Source organism: Leptonychotes weddellii, chromosome 14 (genome assembly GCF_054177405.1).
Source record: "Leptonychotes weddellii isolate Sample4059 chromosome 14, ASM5417740v2, whole genome shotgun sequence".
In the NCBI taxonomy this organism is placed as follows: domain Eukaryota; kingdom Metazoa; phylum Chordata; class Mammalia; order Carnivora; family Phocidae; genus Leptonychotes; species Leptonychotes weddellii.
In genome coordinates, this window is record NC_138382.1 from 78,282,305 (window position 1) to 78,301,400 (window position 19,096).

At 64.4% G+C, this 19,096-nt stretch overlaps 1 protein-coding gene across 2 annotated transcripts in view; it reads left to right on the forward strand.

Moving 5' to 3' along the window:
• Window positions 1-4,591: 4,591 nt before the first annotated feature.
• Window positions 4,592-19,096, forward strand: part of RXRA (retinoid X receptor alpha) — a 97,736-nt gene continuing 83,231 nt past the window's right edge. Inside the window, exon 1 of one of the 2 annotated variants that reach the window (XM_081803913.1) lies at window positions 4,592-4,745. In XM_081803913.1, coding sequence (XP_081660039.1) covers window positions 4,718-4,745 — 28 coding nt within the window. In that variant the 5' untranslated portion in view covers window positions 4,592-4,717. Of the gene's footprint in view, window positions 4,746-14,154; window positions 14,530-19,096 lie in introns of those variants that run through there. The other variant, XM_081803912.1, reaches the window with a different exon arrangement.

A 19,096-nucleotide genomic window follows, 5' to 3' on the forward strand; every position in this document is an offset into this window, starting at 1 on the left:
CAGCCTCAGAAGGCACTCCCCCCTTCCCTCCCCTCCCTTCCCTTTCCCTCCCCTCTCTCCTCTCCTCTGCCATGCCCCCTCCTCTCCCCTCCCCTCCGTCCCCCTCCCTCCTACCCCTTTCCTTCCCTTTCTTTCATCTCCCCTCCTCTCCCCTCCCCTCTTCTCCCCTGCTGTCCCCTCCTCTCTCCCCTTTTCTTCCATCCTTACTCCTTCCCTCCACTAAGCAGAACCCGCTGGAGGCCGGGTGTGGACAAGCAGCTTTCCTGTGTTCTCCAGACTGATGGAGAGACAGAATGTGACAGGGGGTAGCTCCATCAGGCCTCACTGGGATTTGGGGCCAGACCTCGCCTCTCTGGGCTTCATCCTCACCTCCCAGCTTGGGTCATCTGTCACTACAGACTGAAAGTGTCACCTCCAGAGGAGCCATAGAGTCAATGAGAGAGGGCCCTCTGGGCTGGGTGTTTGGGGACAGAGGCAGGCCACCCACCCATGAGGATAGGCATGAGTGCCCAAGCCCGTGCTCCGCTTGCTGGGGGCCAAGGGCCACCGAGCCCCTGTGAGGTCCTGTGGGTCACCTACTCAGGATCACATGGACCCTCTTTAGGGGAAGGAACCAGAAGCAGCCGAGGTGCCCTTGGTGTCCCAGGAACTGCTGGGAGCCGTCCACCCAGACACCAGCCTCAGGGGCCCCTGCCCGGCAGACATGGGCCTTTAAAAACATTATTCACCGAGTGATTCCAGAGAGTGTTTACAAGACTGTGCCGAGACAGGCACATGAAATAGGCCAAAGTACCTAAAAAAGCATCCTTCAGGGACGGTTTAAAAGAAAAAAAAAGCGCCCCAAACAAAAAACAAAACCCTCTTAGATCTCGGGTTGTAAATAGATGAATATTACTATAAAAACATTTTTGGCTGCAGAAGCACATGGAAGGAAGGCTGGGGGCGGTTTTTTCCATGGTTAGCTGGGACCTGGCCACTCCAAACGGGCAGCCACCGTCCCGGGTGGTGTCTTGTGGGAGCATTTCCACAAAGAGCCCCGGCTTCAGGGGAGAGCGAAAAATAGAAATAACAAGTAGCACGGGCATTTTCCATCAAGGAGCCGGGTTTGCTGAGGCCCCCCCTCCGGCCACAGGCACTGGCTGTGGGGCGCCCTGAGCCCCGCACTCCTGGCCTGAAGGCAAGGCTGTGGGCACCTGTGGTCAGTCCGGCATCTGTGCGCCCTGGAGCTGGATTTTAAGCGGGTTTGTGGTCTTGGACCCCGCATTCGCTCTGCTGTCCCCGTGACGGCAGGAGCCCTGAGAGAGGTTGGGGGCTAGTGACCCCTCCTTGGATCTTAGGAACACGGGGCCCTTCACCCCCTCGCCTCCTTGCCTCTGTGCCTTCCCTGGGGGTGGGGAGCCCATGTGGAAATTGGCCTGCTTGTGGCTCCCTGTCTCCAGGCCCCGATGATTCCAGAGTTTTCCTTGGCAGGGGTGGGGCTGGGGAGGGGCTGGGCGCCCCCGGTGCCAGGCTGCCCACTGTCAGAGGTGACTTCAGATGCGTGAGCCCAGCCTTCCAGGCCTCCAGGCCTCCAGGCCTCCAGGCCCGGCTTTCCCACAAGCGCCGAGCGAGTTCCGACCTGCCCTCCAAGAGGGCTGCCTGTTGTTCCTTCCAGGAGCTGAGTACCTCCCACCTCCCAGCCGGTTCTCACACCGGTCCTGCTGCCTGCACTGCCCTCACCCCTGCCTCCACCCAATGAGAACCTCCCTCCTTCAAAACCCAACTGGAGGACCAGTGGTACCCGGAAGTGCCTGGGGCCCCTGGCTGCCTGCGGCCTGGTGTCCGCACCACTTCCCGTGTGCCCAAGGCCCTGCGCCTCCCACGAGAGGCCCCTATAGGCATGTCCTGTCTCTGGTCGGGGCGGGGGCTCCCGGAGGGCCTAAGTCGTCATCTTGTAATAATAGTCGCAGCGGTAGAAGTAGTAGCTGGGCTCACCGAGGTCCTCCCACTCGGTGCCAGACTTTCCTCGTGTTATCTCATTCCATACGCACAGTGACTCAGGGAGGAGGGCGTGTCATCCCCACTTTGCAAATGAGGAAACTGAGGCCCGGAGGGAGGGGAGCGACCTGGCCTGGCTACATGGCTGGGGAGGGGCAGAGCTGGGATCTGGCTCATGCCTGTCCACCTGGGACCACACCTCCCGCCCCGAGGAAGGGCTCCACAGATGTTTGTTGAGTGACTGAATGATCCACAAAGATCACTCACCTCTCTCGCCTGCTGCTCCCCACCCACTCTCACCCTCATCCTCTCTGTCCTGAGACCCAGGGCTTTGGATTGTGGATAGGCTGTCCTTACAGGACATGGTAGGAAGGCAGCTTCAGCGATGGCCACCGGGGCCCGTGGGGTCTGTGCAGGCTTGTACTCTGGCACCCTTGGTGGCCAAGAAGATCTAAAGACAGGCCCTGGGTTCAAATCCTAGCTACCCCCTCACTGCTGTGTGATATGTTCCTGTATGTCATCTCTCAGCCTGTGTGTCCTCCCCAGGCAGGTGGCTTGTAGAGTCCACGGCCCATGGGTTGTTGGGTGACTCTATCAAGCTAAGGAGTGGGCACTGTGGCCCTGGGGGGGGGACTCCTCTTCCCGGTCAGTTGTGCCCAATTGGGTTCTTGCACAAAAAGGGCATCTGGCCTCTTCTGCAGCTGGAGGGGCAAGGTCTGATGATGCCGGCCAGTAGGTCAGGGTCCAGAAGGGGTACTGACGGCTATCACAGCCCCGGGCACGGCAGGGGCGACGGAGGCAGGCCCGAGAGCTGGGGCTGGCACTCGGCACGCTCCCCATACATACATGTCACTGCCCGTGTCTGCTCCTTCTCAGAGCTTTCCCTGGGTGCTTCCCTGCCCCAGCCCTGGCAGGCGGAAATCAGTTTTCGAAGCTGTGCCCCAGGGGGATTGAGGAAGGGGGTGATGACAGTGGATGAGGGCTGCAGTTAAACAGGCTGGGCTGAAGGGAAGGAGGGGAGCTGCATGGGGTGGGGGGGACACACGGCAGGGGGCCCAAGAGCCAGCAAAAGGGAGGCAGTCTGCAGCAGGGGAGGGGACGGTGGATCAAGCAGAAGATGGGGGGGGCAGTACCAGCTGGGGCCATGGCTCGTGGTCGTGCTGGCTGGGGGTGGCCCAGTGAGGGTAGCTCTCCAACCAGGGCTTGTTCCTGCCGCCCCCCGCACACCCATGGTCCTGCCCCAAGTGGAATGACAGCATCCCCCAGGACAGGTCACAGTGGCCCTCCTGAGATCTAGCTCCTGGCTATCAAGTGGGAGGTGGGTCCTGCTATTCCCCATTTCTCAGAGGGGAAAGTGAAGCCCACATGGGGGGCAAGGCTTACCCAGGGTCACACAGGTGGCAGCCAGGCAGTAGGACTCCCTTCCTTGTCAAGGGCCTTGGTCTCTGGGCATTAAGGCCATCCACATTCAGTCTTCACCTCCCTCTACATCAGCGCCCCTCTGCCCCAGGACCACCATGTGCAGCCAGTGTGACTTTGCTAAGCCCCTCCACCACCTGGAGCCTGGGTCTCCGCGCTAAAGATGGGTGCAGCAGAGCACCAGGTTCATGGGGGCTGGTGGGGAGGGGGCGCCCCTGGGCTACATCTGCTCAGCGAGGCTCTCCCCACGCAGGTAACTCATGAACCCCAACTCCTGCGGCCAAGTGGTCCCGGGGCCAGCTGCTTCCCTTTGTTTTTAAACAAACAAATCAGGAATTTAAAAGTCAGGGCAGAGAAGTAGCCACTGGCCCCCAAAGTCAGCACCCAACTCACGGCAGCTCCTCCCCAGCCCGATGCTGCTAAAGAGAGGTCCCCGAGTCAGCGGGGCCAGCGTGCTGGGAGCTCGAGACCCGCCCCCTCGCCCCCTCGCCCCCGCCCTACCTCGCCCCTCTGGGCTGACCGATGGGGCCGGCCGCGGGGCAGGGCAGAGGGTGCCCGGGGACAGCGGCTTCCCCTGGGCGTGAAAGTGGGGGGCGGCCGGGGGACGTGTCCAGAAACTAGAGGGCTCGCTGGCGGAGGTCTAGCCCATGCCCCCCGCGCGAGCCCAGGCCACCGCGGGCCTCAGTTTCCCCACGTGGCGGCGGGCGGGGGCGGCGCGCAGCGCGGCCGGCCGCTTTGTGTGGCCGCTCAGACAATGGCCCGGCCTCGCAGGACTCCGCTGCCCGCCCGCCTCCCCCTCCACGCGGAGGGCTGGGGAGAGCGGGGAGGGAACCCCGCGCCCGCCCCTCCCCCGCCGCCCCCGCGCGGCTCCCGGGAAGCCCGGCCGAGGCCAACTCGCAAGTTTGCGCGGCGCCCGTTCCGCGCTCGCGATCCGGCGCGCGCGCGCGCTCTCTCGCGGGGGCGGGGGGGGGGGCGCGCGCCGGGCGGGGCGGCCGGGCCGAGCGGGGCGGCGGCGGCGGCGCTGCGCCGAGTCCGCGCCCGTCGCGGGCCCCCCGCCGCCCCCCCGCCGGCGCCGCCGCGGTCGGAGCGGAGCGGGCGCGGGCGCGCGCGGCGGCGGCGCGGGCGCGGGCGCGCGGCGGCGGCGCGCAGCGCAAGTAGTTTACATTGTTGGGCGACTTTTGCAACAACTCGCCGCGCCGCGGCCTCCGCGCGCCGCCGCCGCCCCGCCGCCGCCGGCTCCCGCCGCCCGGGCCCGGCCGGCCGCGCCGGGGGCCGCCGCGCTCGCCCCGCCGTCCCGCCGCCGGCCGCGGTCGCCGCCGACATGGACACCAAACATTTCCTGCCGCTCGGTGAGTGCTCGCGGGCCGGGCCGGTGGGGCGGTGGGGCGGCGGGGCGGCGGGGCGCGTTCCCGGCGCGCGGGGCGCCCGGCCCGGCTCGGTCGGCCCCGTGCCCCCCGCGCGGCCCTCGCCGAGTTGGGGCGCCGGCCCGGGGCGGGCGGCCGGGCAACTTTTCCCGGGCCGGCCGGGGCGGGGGGCGCGGGCGCCGGGCCGCCCCTCGGTCGCGGGGCGGGAGCGGTCGGCGGGCCGGCGGCGGAGGCGGCGGGGCGGGGGTGGGGGCACCGGTCGGCTGCGGACGGGGGTCCCGCCCCGGCTCCCCACCCCCTCCTCGGCTACACTGGTCCGCCTGCGGCCCCGGGCGCGCAGCTCCCGCCGGGCTGCGCAGGGGCCGGGCCGGGGCGGGCGGAGCAACTTGTGCGCTCCCAGCCTGCGGCCGCCCTGGCACCAAGACGGCCTGTGCGCCGCCGCCCGGGCTGCCGAGGCCAGTAGGCCGCCGGCCCTGGAACGCGCGGGACCCCTCCTCCCCCAGAGCAGCCCGGGCGCGGGTGGTTAGGGTCACCCAGGGGCCGTAACACCGGGAACATCAGACCCAGGAAGGCCCCATCACAGAAACGGGGCCCCTCACTCCGGCGCACCCGTGTGTTGTGCGGGGCGTTCTCGGGGTGGGGGGGGCTGGCCCTGCACTTGGGGGAAGGACACCCAGAGGCGCAGAGGCTCAGTTTTCCGGTCCTCCTAGTGCCATCCTGCCCAGGAGCTTCCCTGCCCCAGACTGCCCCCCGACTCCAGGCCCCGACCCACGTAGGAGGAGGAAGGGGCTTGGCCAGGCGCCCCCAGCCGCTGCCCTCCCTAGGGTTTGGGAGCCAGTGAGAAGCAGGGGAGGGGGGCGGGGGTGAGGAGACTTTATGAAGGAGCGCCGGGAAGGGTATTAATTTGGTGGTGGGGCCGGCAGCCAGGCTGTCAGGCTGGGTGAAGGATCTGTGCTGAATGGAAATTAAAACAGCTGATTATGAATGAAACCCCTAGGTCAGTCTCCTCTCCTGCCTGCCCACCCCCCTGCAGCCTAGGGTGCAGTTTGGCGGCCAGGTTGGCGGTCAGAACCCAGCACAGCGGCAGGGACGTTTGCGGAGATTGGGAGGTGGAGGTGAGCCAGCGTGGAGCTGCCTTCCACCCCCCCAGGGGTCAGGGTGAGGATCTGAGCACCCTCAGACACCCGGCAGCCCACTCACAAACCAGGGTGCTGCAGGGAGACTGAGAACAAGGTTTCTTAGGTTTGTGTGATCTAGGAAGACCCCCTCTCTCTGATTTTGTAAGATGAAGACTTCCAAAGGTGCCAAGCTGAGTGCCCTCCTTGCAGGAGTCTGGTCCTCCCCAAAGCCTCCATGGGTGGGCACTCACGCCCATTTTGCAGATGAGAAAACTGGCTAGGAGAAGCTGAGGTCACAGGATGCAAAGTGGTAGATTTTGGATTTGAGTCCCCAGTCTGTGGGTGCCAGTGTGTGTGGAAGAGAAAAGAAAGCTAAGTTGTTTCTCCTTTTCTCCCACTGAGGCTTTGCACACTCATATGCACACAGGCACACAGAGCTAGGCTCTCCCAGAGGATGCCTTCTGGATCAAGAATGCTCCGCTCTGTCTTTGTTCCCCACCCCCGACATGGCAGGGCCCTGGCTGGGTACTGGGGGCAGGAAAGGTCTGTCTCTGAGGTCCTGGGAGGGTCCTGGGAGTTGGCACAGGAAGGGCCTGGGCTGCAGGTTGGCGGTGCTGGAGGCCCCATGGAAAGGAGAGGTCCTGCCTCTGAGCCAGTGCCCCAGGATCCCGGATGGGTCCCTCAGAGACTCAGAGGCTTTTCCTCCCCCAGGCTGGTGGCTTGAGTGGAGAGTCCTGGGCTCTGATGACATTTTATTTTTTTCTGAGCTTGTGACGAGCTCTGAAGTGCAGTGGAGTTGAAGGTCCGATTAAGCAGCTACTTGCCCAAGCTCTTTTGTAAACACAGCCTAATCCCTCATGGGGGTGAGTGTTGGAAGGCCCGCTCACTTGTCCAGGGCCCGGCTGGCAACCCAGGCCAGCCCTGGCACTGCTGGGAAGGCCTCACCGCCCGCCTCTTGCACTCGCGGGGCCTTGGGCAGAGAGAGGGCCTCCTCCCCCAGCACCCACTGCCTTAGGGCTTGGTGGGTCTGGGCACTTGCCCTCACCCACCTGGGAGTCTCCCGGCTGCTGCCCGCTGAACTACCTGGTGAGGGGCAGGGACGAGCCCAAGATATCGATCTGGGGGCTGAGTAGGTGGCCCAGGGCAGCCCCTGCTTCCTGCCCCTGCTCCCCAGTGCCCTCCACACCCGTGGGGGAGGCCTGCATTGGAACCCACCTGGGTGGTGGGGCTAGAAGGCCGGGCCTGCAAGGGAGGCCCAAAGGTCTCAGGCCTGGCCAGACCCCGCTGGGCTGGCAGTCGCTCACTGGCCTGGGGGGAAGGGGCGGCCAGTAGCAGAATGATAGGCCCACTGGCCATCCTTTGGGGGGCTCTCGGGGACCTGAGTGAGCTTGGATCCCTGGTGAGGGGCTTCTGGTAACATCAGAGCCCCGAGGGACCCAAAATAGAGCGCATTCCGGGGCCTCCCGAAATAACAGGGTCACATGACTCTGGGGAGGCCGGGCTTGGAGTCTGGGCTTGGAGTCCGGCCTGCTGAGGCAGTTCTGTCTAGGCCTGGGCACTGCCGACTGTTGGGGCGTTTGTTTTGGTAAACTCTGGAGGGGGCTCTGTTTGTTGACAGGAGAAGTGTCAGGGCGAGAAAAACAGCCCTTACTGCAGCCTGCCCGTGGCCGAGGCCTTGCAGCCTGTGGGCTTGCCTGGTTCAAGCTGCCCTGCCTGGGCCCACCGTGTAGACAGACCCCTCTGCCCAGACGTGGGTGGAATGAGCTGGCCCCGGGAAGGGCCGTGTGGGGAGGGCCGGCGGCTGGGAGCTAGGGTTAGGCAGAGTTGAGCCGGCAGCCCTGCTCACCCAGGGGCGGCTGCTGGAGAGTTCCCGGGGTGCTTCCAGCTGTGTCTGTCCTTCAGGGCCTGTGGGAACTGCGCCTCCTCCAGGAGGCCCTCTGCCTGCTTTCTCTGGCCTCCACTTCACCCCCTCTGTGTCCTCTCCTGGGAAAGGAGGAGGGGGTGGCTGTGGAATTGTGCAGGCCCAGGATGGGTGATCAGGGGTGGGTCCCCTGCCCAGGAGGGGCTGCGTGTGCATGCCCAGGGCCCTGGGATCAGGAGAGTATCTCCGAGGTGATTCTAGGTGGCACAGACTTTGGCTCAGAGAGGGTGGCGTGGCGAAAGCCTTAAATGCCCAGCGCCCACAGGAGCCACCTGCACAGTTCCATTTCCTTGGGTGGCGTGGGCTCTTTCCACCATTGGTGTGTTTCAGGGCTGTGGGCTCGAGTGGCGAGTGAGGCCCATCCTCTGGGAGAAGAGGCTCCTGGGCCAGCTCAGCTGCTCTCCACTGGACACGGAGCCGGGGCTGCAGAGCTGGCCCAGGCCGGGCCCTGTCATCAGGCTGAGGCTTTGTAAGCCAAGACCTGCTCCTCCATCCCTTCTCCACTGGCTTCAAGTTTGTCGAAGTTTGGCTTTTTTGTGTTTTGTAGTGGGCCTTGGTGGCCAGGGCTTTGGGGTGTCCATTCCCGTGGGAACTGGCCATTGGTGGCTCTAGGGGTGGGGCAGGGCTCCAGGTCCTCGGGACTCTGGGTGTACGGACTCAGAGCCTGGGTGGCTGGTGCTGCTGGTACCCATTTGGGGAATCACCTTCGAGACCTTTGTCCTCATGCTCATTGAGCGGATTGATTTGAGGGATGCTGTGGAAGGTTGGGAGAGAGGGCTAGTCACTCCCGTCCAGCCCCTCCCCTGCACTGCCCTGCCCGCAACATTTATGTTCTGGGAGACCCCGTTCCAGCCTCCTCCCTCCCCTCCCTCCCCTCCCAGTCACGCCCCTTTGTCACTTGCTCTCCCCCCCTCCACCCGCTCTCTCTGGAACGACCCAGCCACCCCTGGGGTGAGCACGAGGAGCAGCACCTGCGCGGAGGGCTGTGTTCTCTTGCTGGGCTGGTGGCCCCACACCGGGCGCCCAGTTCTCTTCTTGCTGCCCGGGTGCGTGGCCTGCCTGCGTGTCTCATAGAATGGGCGCGGGTGTTGGCTCCTGCCGGGTGCTGGGGAAGGCAGCCCGTTTGTTCTGATGGCCCCTCTTCGAAGGTGAGGCCTGTGGCCGAGGCCTCCCTGTTCCTCCTGCCCGGGTCAGGGCGCGGCCCAGGTCTGATGTGCAGGACCACCCCGGACCCCGAAGCGGAGCGGGTGGCCTGGGCTCTCAAGTGCGAGCTGCAGATGCGGAAGGGAGGACGCCCCCAGCCTCTGTGAGTTGAGCGAGCACTGATGTGGCCCCTCGGCTGGGTGCCCCCACCCCTGCCCAGCCCGTACTCTGCAAGGCCTCTCCTTGAGGCCCAGGGCAGGCGGGTGGGGCAAGGGACTTGCTTGCACCCCCTTCCGCAGTCGTGCCCCCGCGCCTCACAGACAGGGGCGTTGCCCCCTGGACTTACAAAGCAGCTGTGGTGCTTGGCAGCTGAGTGAGCGCGAAATGGGGCAGAAAGCTGCTAAATGAAATCGGCGTGGCCGATGCAGGGGAAGGGTGGGTGCGTGCCCGCTCACTCTCTCCCTCTCAGACAGCGCTGGCCACACCAAGCTCTGGCCCCTGCCGTCGGGCCCTGCCTGGTGCCCTACCTGGAGGTGCTGGTTACGCATCCCTGGGTCTATGTGTCCTCTTGTCCCCGAGACCCGCGTCCCTGTGTCTCCATGTCTCTGTGCCCCTGGGTGAGCAAGGTGGCCTCCTGGGGCCTGATTTCCTCGTCTTCGGAATCCAGACGGACCCTTGTGGCCCTGGCCCACCCCGTTTGTCTAAGCCTCTCCCAACTTGTTCCAGGCTCTGCTCTGCCCCTTTGGAGGATGCTGATGGCTGCAGTCTTTGGGCACCTGCTGTGGACTTGGGACTTGATTTTCAAGACCTCATGGAGGCTTCACGGAGGCAGGCTCAGTGAGCCCTTCTGTGAGGCCTGTCACGGCCTTTGCTGAGCCTGTGGGTCAGAACTGTCCCCCAGGATGGGAGTGCTGTTTCCCCCAGGCCTCTTGACTCTCAGGTGGCATTGTCAGAAGCCACTTGCCCCCCGGGGCCTGGATCTGTGCCCTGTCCTAGCTCCTTAGGAGCTCTGTTATGGATCTTGGGCCCGTGGGTGAATGAGTGTTCTGTTCTGTAGGACTCGGTGGAGGGTTGAAGCTTCACTATGTCCCTTCTGCAAAAGGTCCGCTTTTACCCACTGAAGGCCCTGTGGGGAGTGGAGACCCCTGATCCTCATCCAGGGTTGTCTTTGGTGGGGGCGGGGGGCTGCTGATGGGCTGGAAAGCCATGGGTTGGGTCAGGAGTCAGAGGCACAGCCCGAGGACCCCTGTGGCCTGGTGTGCACCTCCTCGCCCCAGCCAGGACTGAGCTGTCTGGCAGCAAATTCCTGAGGTAACTAGGGGGCAGGTGGCTGGGCTAGAATGGCTACGCCAGGTCCCCAGGGCAGGGCGGGGCTTGTCTCTGTGATCATCGTTCCCAACACACACACACACACACACACACACACACACGTGCGCATGTGCACACACGAACCCACATGTCCACGCACGTTCACACGCACAAACCCACGTGTACACACACGTGCACATCTGCACACACTCTCGCGAGTGTAGGCACAGGTGCACACGCCTGGCCTTCCCAGCCTTGACGGGCTCTTCCTTAGGAGGACCCAGGCCTGCTGGCTGGATTGTGGTATATAGCTGCTGGGTGCTGGCCTGGTCCTGCCACCCCACGGATTTGGGTCTGAGGAGGGGAGGGCTGGCGAACCTTCCAGTTGGAGCTGGTTCTGTTGTAGGCTCTGGAGGGGAGGCAGGGTTGCCACAGGTGGTGGGGGGAGGGGTCCTCCGGGGGCAGGGACCGCAGAGACAGAGGCCCAGGGGCCCAGAGACCCGGCCCCCAGGCCCGCGTGGCTGTAGTTGGGAGAGGTGGTGCGTGTGAAAGGAGGCAGGATGTGAGGCAGGGTACCGTATGTCCAGGTGAGAGCCTGGGGTGCAGGTCAGGGGTGTGGGGGCCTGGGGCCCTGGGGGGCCGTGGGTGGGGTGGCGTCGTAGTGGGGATTAGGCCGCCAGCTCTTTGCAGTGGGTGGGCTGGAGGCAGGCAGGAGCTGGAGGGAGGAGGGGTCCCAGGTGGGCCTGGAACCCGACTTGGTAGGTGTTGCTCTGTGTGGGCTGCTGACCTTGCCCTGGCTGGGCCACTCAGTGCAGCGGCCTCCGTGGGGTTGGGGGGGGGGCGGTCAGGCCAGGCCCCGGGGCCAGACCGCGGGTCTCTACCATCCCTGATCATGGGGCTGGGAGAGGAGTCCTTTCCTGCCGCACCCCCGGCTCTCCTCCTGTCCCCTTCTCCCTTCCTGGCCCTCGAGCCCTTGGCCTGTCCTTGGGGGGAGATGCTGTCCAGCCTCTGCGCCTGTCCCCACGTTAGCTGAGATATTCCAGGGCCTGGGGTGCTACCGGGGCTCTGGGAAAGATGACAAAACAGTATCAAAGGGGCTCAAGCCCAGGTCTAGGAAGATGAGTCCTAGACCCAGGGCACCCGATCAAGTTGGGGGGACAGGCTGTCCGTGGTGGGCAGGGAGGCTGGGCGTCCTGGGGTTGGGGCAGGGACCCCAGGGCCATGTTGGGACTGGCCTTGGGGCTGGAACCACAGGGCTTCGGTGTGAAGCATTAACTTGGGGTCGTCCCCCCGAGACGTTCTCAGTTGGCCCTAGGCTCCGAGTTCCTGAGATAGGTGCCTCCAAGCTCTGCTAGCTGGGGCTGGGGACAAAAAGGGGAACTCTTGGTCTGAGACCCTGCTTCTGGGGTGACCCAGAGCCTGGCCTCCCTGCACCTCCGTGGACCCATCTGAGCAGCAGTTTCCCTCCATGTCTCAGTTTCCTTGCTGTGTTTGGGGCACAGGGCCGGTGGTGATGGGTCTCAGGAGAGGGAGCCTCCAGCGTGGAGGGGAGGGGAGGGGAGGGGAGTGTGAGTTGGGCCTGAGCCAGGCAGTGTGTAAATCCTCCGGCGCAGTGGATAAACCCTGTGGAGTTCAAAGCCGGCCCCGGGTGTGGCCTCCCTGCTGTAATGAGGTTACTGATTCAACAGGCTTCCTGGTGCTGCGGCCCAGAACCGAGGGAGGCTGGGAAGCCCCGGGGAGGGATCTAAGTATCCCATAATTGACCAATTTAGCTTAAGTGTCCACCGGCCCCGGGCAGAGGTCAGGCAGTGACAGCCCAGGTGGCCAGAGTCGCCGCGCTCTCGGGCTCCCGATGGACGACCGCCTGTCCAGAGCTCTCTGGAGGAGGCGCCCGGGGGGCCTGCGACCCCCTCGCTCCCCTCTTCACTGTCTGTGGCATCGGCTCTAAGGCAGTGTCCTTAGCCGTGTCCTTCTGGGGCCTGCTTGTTTTCCCCAGCCAGAGCTGGTTTGTGTCTAGTGCGCGGTTCGGGGCGGTGGGTGCAGCTTGGACTCGGTGCCAGGCTGCCGGGGCTGAAGCCGCGCTGCCAGATCCACTGGCCCTTCGCCTTGCTGTGTCCTCGTGCCTCCCACGGGGTAATTGGGCTGCCCTGTGGGGACCCGTGCGGATTTGGCACATGTGGGCGTGGGGGGCTGTGAGCCATCCTGGTGGAGCAGGTGTTCGGCCCGTGTGCGCTCCTCATGTGCTGGCCACCCTCCTGCCTTCCCTCGGTTCCGGGGTTTCCTGGGGGTGGGGCGCATTTCAAGGGTGTGCGGTCGTGCAGTGCCCAGCTCCAGGCCATGCTTGGCTGATTCGGGACTGGGACGGAGAAGACCCCACGACTGGCTGTCAGTGGCAGCTGGATACCCGCCCTGTGGAGGATGCACCCAGTGCCCCAGCAAGGGGCTGGAGGGGTGGCCCAGTCCCCGCTCTGCAGTGAACCCAGGCCTTGTGTCCAGAGGACCCACTTGGCTCGTCGTTTGCCCCTCAGAGGCGGGGCCGGGCATTGGGTGGCACTGGTCAGTGACTTCAAGGTGACTCTTGGCCACAGTGGTAGCCATGTACTGAGCTGTCCCCAGGCTGAGCTCGCTATGTGCACAGGCCCACGAGCGGGGCTGTTTTGGCCACAGTTTTGGGATGAAGGCTTCAGGCTCAGGGAGGTTGAAAGACATGCCTAAGGTGCTCTGACTGGTGAAGGCCCAGAAGGCGAGCTCTGGGGTCCAAGCCGAGGTGGGGGTCCTTCCTGGAGACAGTTGATGCATACTGTACACTCCTCTGGGGCTTGGTTTTGTGCAGAGCGGCTTTGGGGTGCTCTCAGCAGAGACTGTTGTTGCTGCTCTTGGGAGAGGTTTGGACAGTTGAGCTCTGGGTGGGGGGCGTCTCTGGGGCCCCCTTGTCTTGCCCTGCTTGGGTGCGGGGCAGAAGAGCCACTTCCGTGTGGACGTGCAGCCCAGGGGGGGGTGGGCGGCCCAGGTGTGCTCTCTGACCAGCTCACTGCGTGCCTGGGCAGGCACCTGCTTTCCTGGGCTCGGTTTCCCTGAGGTTCTCTGGCTGCCAGAGGTCTCTGCCCTTTCCTCCTGGTACCTTGGCCTGGTTCCCGTAAGCTGGTGGCTGTCTGATTGGGGTGTCACAGCTGGGGACCAGCTTCTCAGGAAATGGCTCTGTGCCCTCCCTGGGTTGAGGGGGACAGGCCCTGGGCTGGGGGTGAGGTGCCTATGTGCTAGGAGGCCACGGGCTCTGAGCTGGCCGGGCTGGGGCATGGGGTCACTCTGGCTGGGCCTAGCTCTGGGTCTGAACTGGGAGTGTTAGGGTAAAACATTTCGGGGCAAGTAGCTTATAATGGGGAAATCGTGAACCTTATGAATGGGGGCCGGGCATTGTAGGCGGCAGTGGGGGCCTTGACCACCCAAGGTCAAGCCAGCTTCCTCTCTCCTTGGGCTCTGACCTCCCCTGCCTGGAATTCTCCATGGTTTTCCATTGCCCCTAGCGTGGAGGCCAGGCCTCTGCTCCGTGTCACGTGGCCCTGGAGCCTCTCCTGCTTCATCAAACACCACTTGTTGTTCTTCCTTGCCTTCCAGTGTTCACAGCTTGTTGCTGAGCGGCTGCCCGGAGTGAGGAGTGAGGGCCGGCTCTGAGTTGGAATCAGTGTGGCCCTGGGTTGGCAGACTCACTTGTCTGGCCTTCAGTTTCCTCCCCTGTAAACTGCCTGGGGAGGCTTCACAGGAGAGGTGTTGTTGCAGTTAGGTTTTGAGGCATGAATAGGAGTTTGTTGGGTGGGCTGTGGAAAGGGAATCAAGGTAGAGAGAATGGACCCTCCCCAGGGATTTCTGGCCCCAGCCAAGGATATGGAGGGGAATGCCCATGTGGAAATTGGTAGGGGTCCTCCCTGGAGGATTGTAGAAGAATCTAACTGTGTGGCCAGGCTACCGTGGCTTGCCCCTTGCTGGCTCGGTTAATAGGTCTGTGCTGGTGAGGAAGCATGTGAGCATCGGCGGGTGGTGGTGGTGGTGATGTGTGTAGTCAGCTGGTCTGGGAATGATTAACCCTGTGAGGGGTTAAGGGTAGCGGTGGGCCTGGCTCTGACCTGGCAGACCCTATTCTGGCTATTGGCAGCTGCTCTGAGCTGGTGGCCTGCTGGCCTGATGTCCCTTCTATTTCCTAGGCCCTGACACGTGCTGGTCTGGAGTATGACCCATACTGGCCCACCACCTGTTAGACTCGCTTAGAACTCGGGTTCCTGGGGTGAGTGGCCATTGCTGGGTCCCTCTCTGGGTGGAGCAGCCGGGGGGTCCTTTCTTCACCCTGCCTCTCTGTCCCCATATCCTCCATCCATCCCTACGGTGCCCCCTGCTGCGGCCCCTGCCCCTTTCTTGGTGGCAGCTAGGTGTCATTTGCCCAGGGGCCTCCTGTGTGAGCCCTGGGCTGTCCCCTCCCTGTACTGAGGAAAAAACTGATGAGGCCAGAGTCCACGGGAGGTGGTGGAACCGTCCCCACCCCACCCCTGCTGCTGGACTTTCTGCCCAGGACCAAGGTCAGGAGGAGGGCTGGGAGGTGGGGACCGTAGGCATTGGGTGCTAGGCCGTGACCCCTGGGGCAGGGCAGTGCCGGCTTTGGGCTTCCTGGGCCCACATGGAGGGGCAGGGACTGTGGGGAGGGCAGCTGGGGCCTCCCTCTTCCTTTTTCTGTCTCCGGGGGCACAAGGTCAGGGCTCCAGCCCTCCTGGCTGGCTGGGCCCGCCTGGCCCCGAGGCTGGGACCCCAGGGAGCCTTCCCCTCCAGACTACGGGCCTGGGGGAGCGGTGGCCCGCTTAGGGCCCCCTGACTGTCCCGTTGCGGCTCTGCCACAGGAACTCTGCGCCTTGGAGCACGTTACTTCCTCCCTCTTTATCTCGGTTTCTGCGTTGGTGAAGTGGAAGGAAGGAGGTTGGAGGAGCTGGGGGGTGAGGTGGAAGTGTGGCCGTGAGGCTGCTCCCAGCCAGGACCCTTGGCAGGCGTGGCTGCCAGGGCGTGGCTCTGTCCCCGTCGGGTCCCTGAGGCTGCAGGCCACCCCTCCTCCGCCATGGGGTGGCTCCTAGGTCTTGTTTGCAGCTGAAGCCACGGTGCCAGGCGCTGCCCCGGCTTGCGAAATGTTTGTTGATTGAATTAGTGCGCCCTGCAGATGCCTCCCCTGCTCTCTGCACTTCAGAGGGGCCGTAGGGGGGAGCCTACCCCTCGCCAAGTTGGCTTTTAAAACTATTACCCCTGTGCAGAATCACTCTCCTGGGGGTCTGCCGGCCTTCCAAGGGAAGGGAGTCTTGTGGTGTGCAGCCTGGTGCTGATTCCTGGAAGTGCAGCAGGGAGAGCAGGGAGAGTCTGGGACGATGGGCCAGGATCCTGACCTGGAGGGTCCCCCGGTGCCCTCGAGGGAAGCTGCAGCGCCATGCATTCCTGCCCACGGGGCGGGCCCCCTGCCCACCCCCGCTCTGCTTACCTTAGCTGCAGCTGCCCCCTGGTGCTGGAGAGATCCTGGCTTGCCCTTGGACCCAGACACCCAGATGCATATGGGGAAGGACGCTCAGCCCCAAAGGACCACCCGTGTCAGGGCCTGGTTCCTTCTTCTGCCGCTAAGCACGTCTTGTTGAAACTGGGTCGGCAGGGGGTGGCGGGGATCAAGGCCTGACCAAGAGGTCCAGAGCAAACATCTCGCCTGCCTGTTTGTTGTTCATCCATCCGTCTGTCTGACTGGCATCTGGCTCTGCTGGGGTGGCAGAGTTGAGTGAGGCCCACCCCCCAAGGGGGTGAGAGGGGTTTGGGGTCAGAGAACAGAGATGGACTCAGTGCTGCCAATTGAGTGGGTCACCTTGGGCCAGATCTTTAAAACCTTTCTGGGCCTCGGGTTTCTTATGTGCAAAGTGGCGCTGATGGCATTTCGGGGCAGGTCACACGTAGTGAGTGTGGAGCTGAGGTTGGCTGGTCTGATGTCATCCCTGCTCTCACTCCGGCGGGGGGAGACGGTGTGAGTGTGGTGGTAGGAAGGCGTACTGAAGGCAGGCAGGGCGTAGGAGTGTTATCAGCTTGCCCTGGTGTTTGGTGGGTTGGGCCCTCTGAATTGGGTCCTGAGGGATGCATAGGAGTTTGTCTGGGAGGAGTCAGTGTCTGTACGTTCAGACCTGTGTGTTAGTTTTGTTTTGTCAGGGGCCACCCCAGAGCAGAGCTCCTCGAATCTGCCTATGTGGGAGAGCCGAGCCGCTGAGGGGAGAGCTGGAATCAGGGGGCCTGGAGGAGGCCCTGGGTCTTCTGTCTCCAGGAGCTTGGAGCTGTTATTGCTGCTGTGTCAGAAGCGGGGCCGGAGGGCAGGGTGGGGGGTGGTAGCCAGGTGGACGTGGCTTGTGGCCTCAGTGCCTGGAAGAATGATGAGCCTTTTACCCAACGCAGAGCGCTGTAGAGGGGCAGGTCTGGGGGTGATCGGGACTTCGGTGTGGGATGCGTTCTGACACCCCCCGGGAGAGGTCTGGCGGCTGTGCGGGGCTGGAGCGCAGGGAGAGGTCAGGGCTGGGATTTGCGGTACCGGGCGGCGGGGGAGGCAGGAAAGCCTGGCAGCGGGAGGAGGTCACCCCTCCGGCCCCACGGAGAGCAGAGGTGGAAGCAGGTCAGGGCCCCCGCCCCGTCAGTGGGATCCTTCTAGGCTGTGTAGATGGGGTGGTGTTGGAGCCGGACTTTGGAGGCAGGACCCCCCTCCTTCATTTCTCGGCACTGCTCTTTGTGGTGGGGACTGCCGGCCTGGGGCTCCCTGGGGGGAGAGCGGTGCCCGTCGGCCTGATGCAGCTGTGGCTGCAGGGCTGCGGCAGGTGGCAGCCCCCTGCACCCTGAGGAGGAGGGGGACCCCATCCCTGCCTTGGGGCGCGGGGGAGTGCGGGACGTCCTTCGGCTCTGGCCGGGCTCCTGTGGCTTCATCCCCCTGTGCCCTCTGCCCCCAGCTCTTGTACGGTCTGTGGGAAGATGTGTTTGGCAGCCGTTGGAAGAGGTTCCTTCCACCCCTGGCCCTGCACTGGGGGACACAGCTGGGGTGTGGCCTGTCCTAGATCGTCAGGCTGGAGACCGGCTCCCCCCACTCCCTGCGCCCAGTACGCTCCTCGCTGGGCACCTGTCTGGTGCATGTTGGGAGGGCTGGCCCCAGGCACCTGAGACACGGGAGGCCTGTGCTGGGCTCCTGCCACCTGTGCCCAGACAGCCGGGTGGTGCCGAGCATGTGCCTTGGCCAAACGGGCTGGTCTGGGTCCCAGCTCAGTGTCCACACCTGCAAACAGGGTTCATAGTAGCTCTGGGGTGCCTGCGGATTGCGGGACATGGGGAGCGGCCTGGGATGTGTAGGGCCTCTCCGGGCCTCCCTCCTTGGCCTAGGAGGGCGGGCAAGTGTGCAGGCATGGCCCTCGGCCCGGAACCCCCCCCCGCCCCCCCCAGGCACTCGATTCCTGCCGACTTCTTTCTGGCTGCGGTGGGATGCAGTTCACAAAGAGAGCATGCTGCGGCATTCAGAGGGCCGCCTGGCGTCAGGGCGTGATCTGAGTCCTCCCAGCTGCAGGCCCGTGGGCAGCTCTGCTTGCAGGTTGACTGGCCCCCCCACCCAGGGACTAGGGATGCCTAGTCCCTCTGGCCAGGCCCAGGGTCACTGGGCAAGGTCACGTCTCCCGGTGCCTTTGCTGGCTGCAGGTCTTGGGAGAGGCGTGCTCCCCGCGTGTGTCTGCCCGCAGCAGCGAGCCCAGCCTCCCGGCCTGCAGCCCAGTCCTGAGCCTTATCTGCCTGTGGGCACTGTGTCTCCTGCACTGGGTAGCGATGGGACGGGGGAGGGGCCTGGACACAGCTGATAAGCTGCAGAGCTTGTTATCAGAGGGGCAGCCAGTGCCCCTCACCCCCTCGGCCACCACTCCAGTCCAGCCCCGAGGCCAGGCCCTGTGCTCTGTCCAGCCCGGTGGGGGAAGATGTGGGGGGCAGGCAGATCATGGCCTCGGGGTAGTGATCAGGCCTTGTGGGGGTGTCTCAGGGACCCCCAGTGAGGAGATGGCCTTCCCTGGACCTGGGCCTCCCTGCCCTGCTGACTCTCACCTCTTGGTGTCCCCTTCTCCCGCCCCCCAGTTTCACAGAACCAGGGGACTGTGGTCACCACTGTCATCCCCCTGGCCGCCTGGTGCGTGGTGGCCCCCACCTGCCGGAACCCGGGACTGCACCCTGTGACCCGGGTCGGCGACCTCTGTGCCTGTGGCAGGTGGGCTGCTCGGGTCTCTGACGTCAAGCTTGGCCCCAGGACCTGGAGGTCAAGGGGCCCAGGGCCTACCTCTTGTCCTTGGCTCCCGGCCACGGGGACCCCCACCTCATGCTTTCTGGCAGGTTCTGAGGGTCTGTCAGCTGGAGGGTGCTGGGCCTGTGGCCTACTGCTCCATGTGCTCCCCCACTCCTGCCCTCCCCTGACTCTCCTCAGGGACTTGGAGCCAGATGCACACGGGGCAGAGGGACCTGGCGGCCTCCCTCCTGTCTGGGGCCAGAGTGCACTGTATGAGTGTGTGGGTGGGTGTGTGTGAGCCTGTGTGAGCGTGCAAGCCTGGGTGTGTGTGTGCACGAGTGTGTGTTCTGTGTGTCCTCGGTCCCCCACTCTTGCTGGCCAGCATAGTCATGTCCAGGGTGCAGATGGTCCTGCCCTCTCATGGGCTGGCTTTCTCAGTGAGGGCGGAGTGGACCGTGCAGACGGGTGTGCGCTGGGGGGGCCGTGCAGACGGGCGTGCGTTGGGGGGGGCGTGCAGACGGGTGTGCGCCGGGGGGGCCGTGCAGACGGGCGT